This window comes from Pan paniscus, chromosome 13, assembly GCF_029289425.2.
Source record: "Pan paniscus chromosome 13, NHGRI_mPanPan1-v2.0_pri, whole genome shotgun sequence".
In the NCBI taxonomy this organism is placed as follows: domain Eukaryota; kingdom Metazoa; phylum Chordata; class Mammalia; order Primates; family Hominidae; genus Pan; species Pan paniscus.
The window spans coordinates 122,085,017-122,100,172 of NC_073262.2; the positions used below are offsets into that span (position 1 = coordinate 122,085,017).

The 15,156-nt window shown below is 56.3% G+C and overlaps 1 protein-coding gene across 12 annotated transcripts in view; it reads left to right on the forward strand.

Moving 5' to 3' along the window:
• The window catches only part of SPEG (striated muscle enriched protein kinase), a 58,379-nt gene that overhangs the window by 19,911 nt on the left and 23,312 nt on the right, over positions 1–15,156 (forward strand). For 11 of the 12 annotated variants that reach the window (XR_010109413.1, XM_024927835.4, XM_034955217.3 and 8 more), the window contains 7 exons: positions 7,080–7,255; positions 7,496–7,584; positions 9,599–9,774; positions 12,320–12,580; positions 13,725–13,883; positions 14,005–14,194; positions 14,302–14,525. Coding sequence is in view for 11 of the 12 variants with exons in the window: in XM_024927835.4 (XP_024783603.3) it covers positions 7,080–7,255; positions 7,496–7,584; positions 9,599–9,774; positions 12,320–12,580; positions 13,725–13,883; positions 14,005–14,194; positions 14,302–14,525 (1,275 nt within the window). In the remaining variant the exon portion in view is untranslated. Of the gene's footprint in view, positions 1–7,079; positions 7,256–7,495; positions 7,585–9,598; positions 9,775–11,202; positions 12,009–12,319; positions 12,581–13,724; positions 13,884–14,004; positions 14,195–14,301; positions 14,526–15,156 lie in introns of those variants that run through there. The other variant, XM_034955226.3, reaches the window with a different exon arrangement.

The window sequence follows — 15,156 nt, forward strand, 5'->3', positions numbered from 1 at the left end:
ATGACTGGGCTGGGTGTGGTGAATCACACTTGTAATCCCAGCACTTTGGGAGGCTGAGGCGGGTGGATCACCTGAGGTCAGGAGTTCGAGACCAGCCTGGCCAACATGGCAAAACCTTGTCTGTACTAAAAATACAAAAATTAGCCAGGCATGGTGGCATACGCCTATAATCCCAGCTACTCTGGGGGCTGAAACAGGAGAATCACTTGAACCCGGGAGGCCGAGGTTGCAGTAAGCCGAGATCGTGCCACTGCACTCCAGCCTGGGTGATAAAGTGAGACTCTGTCTCAAAATAAATAAATAAATAAATAAATAAAAAATACATGATCAGGTAGCACTTATTGAGTGCTTCGTATATACCAGGCCCTGTGTTGATTGGATTATTTTGTTTAATCCAGCCTTATGAGGTAGGTTCTATTATTATGCCTATGTTACGGATGAGGAAACTGAGACTTGGAAAACTTTAGCCAATTGCTCTCTGGACACAGTGGCTGACACCTGTAATCCCAGCAGTTTTGTCTGGAGCAGCATTGATCAATAGACATTTCTGTGATGATGGAGATGCTCTATATGTGTGTGGTCCAGTATGGTAGCCCTAGCTACATGTGGTTAGTGAGCACTTGAAATGCAGCTGCGGTGACTGAGGAACTGCATTTTAAATTTAATTTCATTTTAATAACTGCTTTTAATTAGTCTCAGGTGGCTAGTGGCTGCCTTCTTGGGATGGTCAGCTCTAGGAGCTTAGGGCCAGCTGGAGGCTGGAGCTATGATTTGAAACCCTGTCTCGGTCTCTCAAGCCTACACTCCTAACCATGACACTATCCCACCCCCCTTTCCTGTTGCTCTGAAGAAGTTTGATGTTGAGGTGGAACTGAGCTCATGAGCTCACTGGGAGGGCACTGGTGATGCCCTCTGTGGGTGGGTCAGACTGGGGGCTTTCTCTCCTTCCTCTGTTGACTCCCCACCTCCAGCACAGCTGTGGTCCTTCTGTTTCCTTGCATGCCTGATGTGAGCACACCCAGCTTCCCCACCATGCGCCCCGAGAGGAGGCCCTCTGGGTGCTGGGCAGGAGGAAGTGGGAGTATGGGAGGCCTCATGGGCCTGGGCCTCATCCTCCCCACCTCCAGTCCTTCCCTCAACTACAGGTCTCCTGTATTTGAGCCCAAGATTCTTGCATTTTCCAGCCAAGACCTTGGCCTCTTCATTGTACCTTAGCTGGTCATGGTTTTCTTGGCTGTAAAGTGAGGATCTTCACACCAGCCAGGCTACCTACTTGGTGAGATTCCTGAGGGTCTGTGAGGAGGGCAAGTTGGACACTTGGGACAGAGGATATATAGCTCATTGAAGCCCATTCTGGTCCCACTCATAGAATCAACATGACCACAGCAGAAAATAGGTTGTTTATTGGGGGCCATGAAAACAAAAACAAGGAAGAAAACCTTAGCATCCATGTCAGTCCCTGTCTTCTCTTGCCCCTGGTCTCTAGCCACCTGTGGCATAGTTGCAGATTCTCCCTTGTGATGGCAGTGGCTGCCGTTGGGGAGGATGCCACATGGCCCCCATCGTCAGTCCTCGATGGGGGTTTGGACAACACCTGACAAAGCAGTGTGGCATGGTCCCCTTGCCCAAACTCAGCCCTTCCTCTACCCTCCTGTCTGCCAGAAACAGGCCTGCCTGACATGTGGCCTCCCCGAAGCTGGTACCTAGAACGGGGGCCATCAATCACAGCCTGTCAGAAGAATTGAGAGCTCATTTACTGTTGTTGCAGCCACTTTTCCTCACCTGGAGCAAACTAACATAGTCATATGTAAGAAATTAATCATGACCGGGTGCGGTGGCTCACGCCTGTAATCCCAGCACTTTGGGAGGCCAAGCAGGGTGGATCATGAGGTCAGGAGTATGAGACCAGCCTGACCAACATAGTGAAACCCTGTCTCTACTAAAAATACAAAAAATTAGCCGGGTGTGGTGATGGACGTCTCTAATTCCAGCTACTTGGGAGGCTGAGACAGGAGAATCACTTGAATCTAGGAGGCAGAGGTCGCAGTGAGCCGAGATCATGCCATTGCACTCCGGCCTGGGCAACAGTGTGAGACTCTGTCTCAAAAAAAAAAAAAAAAAAGAAAAGAAAAAGAAAAAGAAAAAAAGAAAAAAGAAAAATTAATCACTTCTGGGGCTAGGTCAGGCTGACCATGTGAAATGATCTGTTGGCTTGTACATTTTGAACTAAGCCTGAAACATTCTCAGTCCAAGGGGAAACATTCATGTCAGCACCCTGTGGAAATGCCCACCTCCTGGCCAGCCGTGTCCTCCCTTTCCCTGACTTTTCCGCAGTGGGGTTACCACTGCAGACATTTCAAGAACTGCCTGTGGAGGACCTACTGAAACAGCACATGTGGAGGGCCAGCTGGGAAGGGCCAAGCCACAGGCAAATGCTGGCTAACCTGCAGCCTATCACTCCCTTCCTCAAGAATCGTAAGGAGAAAAAACCGTTTATGGACTGGGTGCCGTGGCTCACACCTGTAATCCTAGCACTTTGGGAGGCCAAGGCAGGTGGAACACTTGAGGCCAGGAGTTTGAGACCAGCCTGGCCAATATAATGAAACCCCATCTCTACTAAGAATACAAAAATTAGCCAGGTGTGGTTGTGGGAGCCTGTAATCCCAGCTACTGAGGGAGGCCGAGCCAGGAGAATCGCTTGAACTTCGGAGGTGGAGGTTGCAGTGAGCTGAGATTACACCAGTGCTCTCCAGCCTGGATGACAGACTGAGACTGTCTCAAAACAAAAGCAAAAACAGACAAACAAAAGAATTGTAAAGAGTCCGCCTTGCCTGCAGAGTAAAGGCTGCACACCTTCGTGTGGCCTCTACCATCTGCACCCATAGGGCAAAAGGAGCCAGAGGCCTGAGGCTGGCCCTCGGGTGGCAGTGGGAGGCACCTGCTTGAACAGTGGATGCTCCACTCCTTACTTCTTTACCCAGTTTATAGACAGACAGTTGAGCTATAGTCCTCTGCACACATGGCTTTTGCTTCAAACTTTTCTGCATGCACTTTCCTCTGCCTGGAATACTTTTCCCTTTTTCCTGCAAACTGCAATTCCAATACTGCCTCTTCCTTCAGTTCTCTCTTTTTCCCTGGGCCAAAAGTCATCTCCCGCCTTCTATACTCCCACGCCCCTTACCTGCTGCTCTCTTGCTACCTCATACTTCCTGCTTGCTCTTATAGTCACTTGTGTATCTGGTTTGTCTTCCCCACCACCCAGAAGGCTCCTGAGGACACGACCATGTCTTTGCCACTCCTTAGCACTGGCAGCTGTGCTAAGGGGGCCCTCCTGGACAGTTAGGGGCTGTGTGGACTGCAGAGCTGTATGTGAGGTGGCAGTGAGTAGGCAGGGAGCCCCATGACTTTTCAAGCCCTTGAGCAACGTGGGTGACACACAGAGGTGAGGCTAGGCATGACACCCAGCCACAAGGGTCATGAGGCTCTGCCTATGAGGGGAGCTTGGCAAAGAGACCATGGAGCGGTGGTCCTCAGAGTGAGGCCCCCAGACCAGCAGCATCAGCATCACCTGAGTATGTGTTAGAAATGCAGTTTCTTTTTTTTTTCTTTCCAATAAGCGTTTTGCACTCTTAAGAAATGCAGATTATTGGCCCCAGCCCCAACCTACTGAATCGGAAATTCCGTGGGTGGGGCCCAGCACTCTATGGTCTAAGGAGCCCTCCAGGTAATTCCGATGCACAGAAAACCTTGAGAACCACTGCCATAGAGTTAGAGATTGTGCCCAAGATGGGAGACCAGGTCATGCCAGGGGAAGCACACGGGCTGTGTAGCCAAACCTCCTAGGTTCAAAGCCCTGCTCTGAGGTTGAATGGCCCAGTGAAGGGCGCTTAGTGATACCACCTCTTAGGGCTGTCCTCCTCCCATAAAGATCAGCAGTGGTCCCTAAGCTTTCATGTGCCTAAGAGTCATCTGGGGTGCTTTTTAAAATGCAGTTTCCTGACATCTCATTTCAGAAAATCTAATTCTGCAGGCTGGAGTAAGGTTGAGGAATCTATATTTTAAATAAGCCCGAGGTGGTCCTGATGTGAGTAGGTCAAGTAACATTCTGAGAAGCCCTGAAGCAAAGGGCTGCGTGCGACACCTTTTATGTACTAGATAATTCGCAGTGGTGGCTGCAACTCTGTCTGTTGTGAGAACACATCAGGGGACGCTGAAACAGTTGGGGTCGGTGGATGTGCTGGTCTGAGGAGAGGGAGTTCCCTGTGTGCTTCCTAACGCCAGTATTTTCATCAAATGAGTTTGACCTGAGAGTGATGTTGAAAGGGCAGACATGAGCATGAGGTCAGCGTGGGGGATTGGGAGCCAGTGTGAAGGGGCGGTACTTCCGTGGTGGGTTGTTCAGGGCCATTGAGTGTATGTGCCTATTAGGTTTAGGGGGGCACCTGCCCCCTCCTTCCTGGCTGGTGTAACTGTGTTTGCCACAGTGAGAGTTGGGCTTGTGGGTGCAGCAGGGCTGGGATGTCAGGGACTGGTTCCAAAGATGGTTTTTGCTATGTGGCCAGGGAAAAAACTAAGTGGCACCGGATTCTGGTATGGAGCCTCAGGAATCCTCGATCAGCTTCCTTGGTCACTGACTTTTGGAGGTATGGAGGGGCAGAGGCTACTGCCTTGTCTGGAAGAGGCCTGGGCTGCTCTGACAGTCTGTCTCTCCAAGGGGCTTGAGGATGGGGGCCTGCTTCATGGCTAGATGCCCTCCAGCATGCTGTTCCCCTGGGCACCACCAGGGGTCTCTGAGGCTCCGTGCAAACCTTGGCCATCTGGCCTTCAGCTCAGCTTCCGCTCCCAGTCCCTGGGCCCGTGAGCCTCCTCAGTACTGTCCAGCCTGGAGGTGACCCTGGGGCAGGACTCCAGGCTCCATAGAGGGGTAGGACCGCCCACCTGCGGAGCCATGCCTGTGATCTCAGCATCAAATGCCTTAAGCACCAAATGCCATTCTGACTTCCCTCCCCAACCCTACCTCAAGACAGCCAGCCTGAACCGTGGGCCCCTCCTCTGCCCGGCCCCCAGCCCTCCTTCCTTACTGGCCATGCTGGGAAACGCAGGTCATGGCTTGGGAATGTGGCCCCGGGTTGCGGGGTGAGGTGATAGGAAGAGGGAGAAGGACATGTGAACCCTGCTCAACAGCCCCCTTCTCTCAGGTTCCGTGTCCAAACCCTTTCCCCATCCCAGATACAAATGGGTTCTCATGATAAGGGGCCATTTGGGGGAGGCAGCCCCCGCTGTCCTCTCTAGCGGGGCCAAGGTGGGTGGCGGGCAAGATGCCAACAGGTGCCCCGGCGGTTTGGGTAGGAAGGCTGGATGTGGGCTTAGGCCCTGTGGTGGCTGCTGGCCAGACCTTCCATGGCAGGGATGAGGGGGCAGAGGTGGGATTCTGGGCCCCCTCAGATTCTTCCCCCACCTCTGTGAAGGAGGGCAAAGATCTCGACAGTTCTCTGATTTTCGGGGCCAAAGAAAACAGGTATGCCCTGGCTCTGTAGTATTTGAGGCTCGTTAGCGCATTCCCCGGTCAGGGATCTTGGTGGTTCCGTCAGAGCAAGGGGCAACACAGGGAACACTTCCCACGGGCACCTTCTTTGGTGGACGTGTCAGAACAAATGGGTCAGGGCAAGTGTCTCTATTGGCACAGCGCAGTGCCACCCCTCCCCTGTCTTGCTCGGGGACGGAGGCCCCACACCTTGAGTCAAGGCACCGCAGAGCGGGCTTTGCTCTTGTCAGGGTCTGAAGCTGTAAGGAGAAGAAAGGCAGATCCCGCGGCTTGGGAGTGAGCAGAGTGGCTAAATCCAGACGGCCGCGCTCCGCCCTCCCTCCCCTCTCCCGTCTCCTCCCCCTCCACACCAGGGCCCAGGCTGCCTGTGGTCTCGGCAGGCACCACCTTCCTAGCCAGCTGCCTGCCGGCCTGCCATCCAACCTCCTCCTTCCCCTCCTCAGGCGCCTTCCTCTCCCCCAGGGCCTTCTCCGTGCAGGGCCTCAGCTGGGTCAGCCGAGTGAGTGAGGCTGGGCAGGCTGGACAGGCTGGGCTCCTGCTCCCTGGGGAGCCACGCTGGGGTGGGCAGTGGGCAGGCAGCAGGAGGGCCTGGTGCCAGGGCAGAGCCTTCAGGACAGGCACAGGCTGGGGTCTGTGTGCAGAGCCTCGGGGTGAGTTGGGGTACAGCCCTGCTGGGGGCTTGGGGTGGGGGGACCCTGGGGAGAACCTAGGGGGCTGTGGCAGTTTCATGTCTGTATTTGGCAGTCGGATAGGAGCCAGCTCAGCAAGACTGGGACCCTGGCCAGTTGCAGGGGAGGGCGTCGGGCCCTGGGGACACCCCTCCCCCAAGGCTGACTCTGGTGCCCCCCTCCTCTTCCCCCAGGCTGAGCTGCCCTTTTTGGTGGATGACTCCAGCTCTGCTTTCGTATCCCTCGAGCGTTTGGGGGTGCAAGCTGTAGGGCTGTGGCCAACAGGTGCCCCTGGGGTTTGCACGGCAGGAAGCTGAGAAGGGAAAGGGGGAGGGGCGGGCTAGATGGTGCCGCCTCATTGGCCCTGGACCGAGGTCGGGATGTGACTTGTCTGCGGTGTGTGTTCCTCTGCACCGGGCCCAGCTCGCCCAAGAAATGGGCGTCCTAGCCATGCTGCTCCAGGGTTCCATAGACCTGCTTCCCCTGCTTTTGGAGCCTGCAGTTGGTAGTTTAGGTCTCTAGTCCATGTCAGGAATGTGGGTGCCCTGCTCCAGTGGAATTCTCCCACCAGGCCCAGGAGTGGCCCCTCTGCTGCCCGAACCCTTTGCCCCAGGCCTTTCCCTATGGTGTCCCCTCCTGGGAGGATCCGCAGGGTCGGTGTTGGCAGAGCCAGTGGCAGAGGAGGTTCCAGGGGCTCAGGGAGGGGAAGAAGCTGGGCGAGGTCGCAGGAGCCTGGGGGTGAAGTCAGGGCAGGGCCGGCCTGCGGGGAGCTGCCCCAACTCCTGGGCTCTGGGCGACATTCCAGCCAGCTCTCCCAGGCTCTCTGCTCGCCTTCCTCCCTGGTAGCTATCTCTGTCTCTCTCCAGGTGGGTCTACATCCCCTTTCAGCAGCCCCATCACCTCCGACGAGGAATACCTGAGTCCCCCAGAGGAGTTCCCAGAGCCTGGGGAGACCTGGCCACGAACCCCCACCATGAAGCCCAGTCCCAGCCAGAACCGCCGTTCTTCTGACACTGGCTCCAAGGCACCCCCCACCTTCAAGGTCAGACCGCTGAGGCTGGGGCCTAGCCTCCTGTGTGCCCCCGTTCCTTTGGGTGCCCCCTTGTTCTTGGGGCCATGCCTAGGCAACATCAAGACCTGGAACTTTACTCCCATTCAAACCCTCTTACCCAGAGCCAGTCTCAGCCTGGCTATGGAAGAGTCCTCCATCTCAGATTCCACAGCCCCCAGGACCCAAGGCTCTGCCCTGTCTTCCCCTGACACTTTGGGGTACCCCCTTCAGGTCTCACTTATGGACCAGTCAGTAAGAGAAGGCCAAGATGTCATCATGAGCATCCGCGTGCAGGGGGAGCCCAAGCCTGTGGTCTCCTGGTGAGTAGCCGCACTTTCCACCACCCACCAGCGACTCTATGTCAGGCTTGGCTCTGGGAGGTCTGGCTTTGGGTGGAAGGAAATGGAATCTTGGTGGGCTTCCCCATGATCTGCCTCAGGGGCCTCATCTCAGGGACAGCAGTGTACTCCCCCTGGCACCCTGTCCCTTGCCCCATGTTCCAGGCTTATTTAGGGCTTCCCCTTCTGGCGAGGGGTTTGGGTCTCATGTCTGTCCATTTGGGATAAATGACTGGGTGCGGTGGCTCACGCCTGTAATCCCAGCATTTTGAGAGGTGAGGCGAATGGATCACTTGAGGCCAGGAGTTTGGGACCAGCCTGGCCAGCATGGCGAAGCCCTGTCTCTACTAAAAATACAAAAAATTAGCCAGATGTGGTGGTGCACGCTTGTAATCCCAGCTACTTGGGAGGCTGAGGCAAGAGGATTACTTGACCCTGGGAGGTGGAAGCTGTAGTGAGCTGAGATCACACCATTGCACTCCAGCCTGGGTGACAGAGTGAGACCCTGTCTCAAAAACAAAAATACCCCCTTCCCAAAATTAGCAAGGAGCAAGACATTTCAGAGGCCAAGGAAGGAGGATTGCTTGAGCCAAGGAGTTGAAGACCAGCTTGGGCAACATAGTGAGACTCTGTCCCTACAAAAAAATTTTTTAAATTAGCTGGACGTGGTAGTACATGCCTGTAGACCCAGCTACTTATGAGGGTGAGGAGGAGGATCACTGGAGCCCAGGAGTTTGAGGTTGCAGTGAGCTATGATCACACCACTGCACTCCAGCCTGGACAATATAGCAAGACCCTGTTGCTGAAAAAAAAAAGACACATAACAATTTGTTTCTGAGCTGCCAGCAGCCCCGAGTTAAATGTGGGTCTAAGCAGAGGGGCCTCGCTCATCCCAGGTGCCTGGAACATGGATTACTCAGCTTGCTAATTTTTTATGGTTTGAATTTTGTTTTTCATTTTTAATTGATTGTCTGGTCCCCACTGTGATTTTTTTTTTTTAGATGGAGTTTCACTCTTTGTCGCCCAGGCTGGAGTGCAGTGGTGCGATCTGGGCTCACTGCAACCTCCGCCTCCTGGGTTCAAGGGATTCTCCTGCCTCAGCCTCCTGAGTAGCTGGGATTACAGGCATGTGCCACCACACCCAGCTAATTTTGTATTTTTTGTAGAGGCAGGGTTTCTGGTCAGGCTGGTCTCGAACTCCTGACCTCAGGTGATCCACCCACCTCGGCCTCCCAAAGTGCTGGGATTACAGGCATGAGCCACCGTGCCCAGCCCCCACTGTGATTTTTTTTTGTAACATTGTAAGTTTTTTCATATCCCTTTTGGGAAGTGGGAAAGCTATCTGTCCATTATAAATAAATAAAAATAAGACATGGGGAAGTTTAAGAATTATTAAGAGCTAAATAGGGTCAGGCATGAGGGCTCAATGTCTGTAATCCCAGCACTTTGGGAAGCCAAGAGAGGAGGATCATTTGAGCCCAGAAGTTCAAGACCAGCGTGGACAACATGGTGAAACCCTGTATCTACAAAAAATACAAAAATTAGCTGGGCATGGTGGCGTGTGCCTGTAGTCCCAGCTACTCAGGAGGCTGAGGTGGGGAGATCGCTTGAGCCTGGGGAGGTAGAAGTTGCAGTGAGCTGTGATTGTGCCACTGCACTCCAGCCTGGGTGACAGAGGGAAACCCTGTTAAAAAAAAAAAAAAAAAAGAAAGAAAGAAAAGAAAAAAGAGCTAAATAGCACGGCTCCACTCTGAATGCAGCAGGGTTCCGAGAAGGGAGAGCTCCAGGGGTTAGAAGTGACCTGGAAGCTCCTAGAGGTGGGTGGGATGGCAGAGTGGGGGTAAAAACCTAGCGCTGGCCACGGTCAGTGGGACAGATCTGGGGACTGGGCAAACTGCACAGGGAAGGAGAGGCCTGCACAGTGCTGCAGCCCCAGTTCCTGTGCACGCACATCAGGCCACTGGGCCCTGGGACTGAGTTCTTGCCCCTCTGACAGGCTGAGAAACCGCCAGCCTGTGCGCCCAGACCAGCGGCGCTTTGCGGAGGAGGCTGAGGGTGGGCTGTGCCGGCTGCGGATCCTGGCTGCAGAGCGTGGCGATGCTGGTTTCTACACTTGCAAAGCGGTCAATGAATATGGTGCTCGGCAGTGCGAGGCCCGCTTGGAGGTCCGAGGTGAGTACCTGATTTCTCCATGAATGCCCACCTGGCCCTGGCCCCTTCCTTCCCCCACTGTCTGCTCTCACACAGCCTCAGTTAGAGGATGCCACCACTGAAAGGGCCTTAAGGGGCCCCTAGTCCAGCTGCTTATATTATTGTTGAGTGAACCAAAGCCCAGAGACAGGAAGTGACCTGCCCAAAGCTGCACAGCACATTGTTCCGTGTTCAGCTTACTACACAACACCACCTTCCCTGTTGCTCCATCACGGAGCCCTGGCAGCAGCCAGAGACCCTGCACCTGCTACTGGCCAAGCTCTCTCTACACTCTTCTGAGCCTTTGTCACCCTGCTCTGCCCAGGACCCTCCCTCATCCCCCTCCCCCTCTCCTCTCGCCCCTTTGCCCACCCTCCCATCCCATTGCTGTGCAGAAGCTACTGTGAGGTAGCGGTGGGGAGAGTCTGGTGGCTGGACCCGTTCGGAGGGGCCCTTGGGGTGGCTTAGGCTTGGAGCATCACAGGGACCCTAGGGTGCCAGGGTGAGCACAGCTGTGACGTGTGAAGAGGCCTGGGCCCCCAGAGCCTGGGGCATATGTGCAGGGGCCCTCTCAGGCAGCAGGAGTGCCAGGCCCTGGCTAGGGGGCCCTCGAGGGCTGTGGGTTTTCCTCCCCGAAGGCCACAACCGTTTATCTTGCCTTCCACCTCACCCTTCGCCTCAATGGCTCCTCGCTTCCTCTCCTTGCTTCTCACTCAGCCCCCAGCCCCTGACCTTCCCCAAGGCTCAGAGCTCAGACCCTGACAGTCATGGTCCCTCTGCTGGCCCCCCTGCCTCAGTTCCCCTCCTCTGTGCCCGCCGTTCCTGTAGTTGCCACTTCCTTGGTCTCCAGATTCTTCAGCCCTCCTCCCTGGCCTGCTTTCTCTCCAGGGCCTGGCTCTGCCTCGCTTCTCTGTATTAACCCATGTCTTGGTGCTTCTTTCTCTTGGGGATTCCTTCCGACACCCCCAGGCTTTGGGGTGCTCCTAATCCCATGAATGCCTGGTTGCCCGGGGTCTCTGCCTGCCCAGGAACCCCGAGGAACCAGTCTCTGGCTAGCTGCCGGCCCTCGCAGCCCAGAGCTGACCTTGGGGGAGCCAAGAATGGCAGTGCTGCCCTGGCGGTGTGAGAAGCAGCCCTCTATGCAGAAGGGCCCTAGCCAGGTCTGCGTGCCTGTGTGTGCCTGTGCGTGCATGTGTGCGTGTGCGTGCGCATGCATGCGTGTGTGTGCATGCATGTGTGTGCGTGTGCGTGCGTGTGTGCATGTATGCGTGTGTGTGTATGCGTGTGTGTGCGTGTGCGTGCGTGTGTGCTTGCATGTGTGCGTGTGCATGCGTGTGTGTGTGTGTGTGCGCGTGCGCGTATGCTGCACTAACCTGCCGCTTGCTGACTGAGGTTTTTGTCTGTACACAGGCGAGTGAGCTCAGGGGGCCACCTGCGCTCCCCCCGCTACCCTCCGAGCCGCGCCCCTGTCTCAGGCACCTCTCGGACCTCGCTGTGTTTCACTGCCTCCTGCCCACAGACCCAGGCCTGCCGGCCCGGACCCGTCCCAGCCTCCCCTCCCCACCCCATGCAGCCCCCAGGGGGATAGCCCATGGGCCCCTGTGGACCCTCCCTCCCCAAGTGGACACATGGCTGTGCAGGCCAGGAGGCCCACAGATGGACTGAGTGCTGGGAAGGGGCGGCTGCGAGGGGTATCAACCCCCCGAGTCTCTCCCTGAAGGGGAGCACCGGGCGAGTGCATGTGCTACTGCTGCTACAGGCCTGTCTATCTGTTTGTCTGTCTGTGTGTCTGTGACAGTCAGGGAAGGATGCCTCGGAGCTGAGGTGGGGTGAGACAGAGTGGGAGAGATTACGGCATGGCATGGAGGGGCCCAAGGAGCAGGGGCTGTTGACAAAGGCCTTACCAGGAAGGGTTAGGACACTGACCATTCTATAAATGGGTTTCGAATGGCACAACACTTTCTATTTCACAAAAGACCAAAAGCCAGAGGCCCCAGGCTCTGTGCTGATGAACAGCCTGGCTGAGCCCTGGCCCTGGCAGGTTTAGGGCCCGTTTGGGGCCCCCTCCTTCTCTGTCAGGGCTGGGGTGCTCTGTCTGGGAATGAGGGAGTTAACCAGGTTTGGTGCAGGAGCAGGGGCAGGGGGCCACGGTAGTGAGCGTGGAGAGATTTGGAAACACCTATTTCTTAACTCAAATAAAGTCCAATTTGTACCCATCTGGTGTGTTGTGTTTTTTTTTCCCCCGCCGCTGTCTCTGCCACCATGTGGCGCTCTCGGTTTCCCCTCCCTCAGTTCCCTCTTGCCTCCATGAATCACCCTCCCTGGCCCAGCTTGGATTGCCATCTCGAAGCCAGGTCTGGGCATGCCTTGCTGTCCTGGCCAGGTGGGTGGGCTTTCCCCATCTCCAGAGAACAAAATGCATCTCTCTCTCTGTGTCTGTCTGTCTCTCTGTGCGTGCGTATGTGTGTCTCCCTCACCCTGTGTGTCTCTGCTCTGTGCGTGGCCCCCGTGGCTGCTTTCCCCTCAGCACACCCTGAAAGCCGGTCCCTGGCCGTGCTGGCCCCCCTGCAGGACGTGGACGTGGGGGCCGGGGAGATGGCGCTGTTTGAGTGCCTGGTGGCGGGGCCCACTGACGTGGAGGTGGATTGGCTGTGCCGTGGCCGCCTGCTGCAGCCTGCACTGCTCAAATGCAAGATGCATTTCGATGGCCGCAAATGCAAGCTGCTACTTACATCTGTACATGAGGACGACAGTGGCGTCTACACCTGCAAGCTCAGCACGGCCAAAGGTAACTCCCCACTCAGGCATTGGGCTGCCGTGGGTGCCCAAGAGCTGGAGGGAGGGGACTGGGGGTGTACAGTAAGATGCCCGGGAAACAGAGCTCCAACCCCGAGGGGAAGCGGGGGAGAGTGGGAGCTAGTACATTGCCCTGGCCTCAATAAAATGAGCACTTAGAATAGTGCATAGCACAAAGGAAAGGCCGCAACAGGGTTAACTGTTCCTAGGAGGGAGTGTGTCTGCTGAGGTGAACATGGGTTCCCACGCCTGCCCTGCAAGTCACCAGCCATATAACTTTGAACAAGTCACTTCATCTCTCTGAGCTTTAGCCTGTTCATCTGTAGAACAGGGATGGTGATCATTCCTCCTCTGTAGAGGGATTGGTAGGATTAATGAGATAGTTTATGTGAAGAACAAAGCACAGGGCCTGTCAAAGGGCCTTTCCAGGAGAGGGTAGGGCACTGAGCATTCCAGAAATGGGTTTCAAATGGCACACCTGCCTAATAAATGCCAGCCATTGTTACCACTGATGCTATCTCTGACCTGCGCCTGCCCTCATGGAAGGGCAGAGATTACGGCACCTGCCTCGCTACATTGTGGGTGATGAAGACCTAAGCGGAAGCTGGAGGGGCTTTAGAAGCAGGAGGGTGCATTGGGTCAGCATAAGGGACCCTTATCTCCTCCAGAAGCTTCTTTGGGGGTTGGTAGAGTGGGGTCAAGGGGCATCTGCTCTGGGTCTGGGGCAGGTGGCTAGGAGCATGGGCATGACCCCAGCACAGAGGAGAATTCTGAGAAGTAGATGGAGGAGGGGTGGGCTTGGCTTCTAGGACCCTCTCAGAGCTGGGCTGTGCTTCTTCCAGGGTGGGCAGGGTGAGGGGAGGAAGGGGGAGCTGGGGCCAGGCCCTGGGCTCAGGCCCTGGGCTCCTATGGAGTCCCCAGCCCACCATGGCAGTCTGCACCCACCCTTGCTGACCTCCACCCTCTCGAGGTCTAGTCTCTGGATCTGTGCCCACTTCCTCCCCTGAGTACCCAGAGCCTTTGCTGGGCTCTGCCCAGGCTCCAGCTTCCTGCTCAGCCTTAGGTCAGGAGTGGTGGGTTGGGATGCCTGGCCCTCCTTAGCCTTCCCTATCTCTGAGCTTCCCCCTGCCCCACAGATGAGCTGACCTGCAGTGCCCGGCTGACCGTGCGGCCCTCGTTGGCACCCCTGTTCACACGGCTGCTGGAAGATGTGGAGGTGTTGGAGGGCCGAGCTGCCCGTTTCGACTGCAAGATCAGTGGCACCCCGCCCCCTGTTGTTACCTGGACTCATTTTGGTACGGCCCCTGTGCGGCAGGTGTTGAGGGCCCCCCAAAGGCCCAGGCGGGGATGGGGTGCACCCAGAGGGCAGGGCCCCTCACTGTGCCTGCTCTGCATTCCCACCCCTCCCTTCTGCAGGCCGCCCCATGGAGGAGAGTGAGAACTTGCGGCTGCGGCAGGACGGGGGTCTGCACTCACTGCACATTGCCCATGTGGGTAGCGAGGATGAGGGGCTCTATGCGGTCAGTGCTGTTAACACCCATGGCCAGGCCCACTGCTCAGCCCAGCTGTATGTAGAAGAGCCCCGGACAGCCGCCTCAGGCCCCAGGTACCACCGGGGCCCCAAATGATGCCGGGGCTGCCTGTGAGGGGCCAGCCCAGCCTTGGGGTGGGAGGCACGGCCCTGGGCCTCTGGGCAGCCGTGTGGTCTTGCAGCTCGAAGCTGGAGAAGATGCCATCCATTCCCGAGGAGCCAGAGCAGGGTGAGCTGGAGCGGCTGTCCATTCCCGACTTCCTGCGGCCACTGCAGGACCTGGAGGTGGGACTGGCCAAGGAGGCCATGCTAGAGTGCCAGGTGACCGGCCTGCCCTACCCCACCATCAGCTGGTTCCACAACGGCCACCGCATCCAGAGCAGCGACGACCGGCGCATGACACAGTGTACGTGTCTGGGAAGGTCCCCGGGAGTGTCCCCTGCAGCACCCACTTGGCTTGCAATGCCCTGCCCCTCTCCCTAGCTTTCCCCAGGCCTTTCCTCTGTAGCCTGACCAGGGACAGGGTGCCTGGGGGAAGGGAACCCGGAGGGACTGTGAGGTCACTGCCTCCCCTGCAAGCCCACACAGCACTCATCTGCTGAGTCACCCCTCAGTGCCTGTTAGCACTGACTGGGCAGGCAGTACAGCCTGCTACTAACCCGCATCGGGCCCATGAGCAAGTTACAGAAGCCCTCTGTGCCTCAGTTTCTCATCTGTAATTGGGTTGTTACGAGACTAAATCAGTTAATGCATATAAGCCCCAGAGCAGGGCCTGGCACCTGGCAAGCAGTTGGGAGGTGTGAAGTCTCAGTATTCTTGTTTTAGTAGCCATTATCATCAGCGGTGGTACTTCCTGGAGACATTGCAATGAAAAAGCAGGTGTGGGCAGTGTCTGGCATGGAAGGGATGCTCTGTCCAGGGTTGCTAACAAATAGCAAATAAAGAAGAAGGGGCCAGCGGAGACACAGAGGAACGTATTTGGGTTGGTGTCCTCTTAGCCTGGGATACTTTCTTATGGGAGCATCTCAGTTCCATCC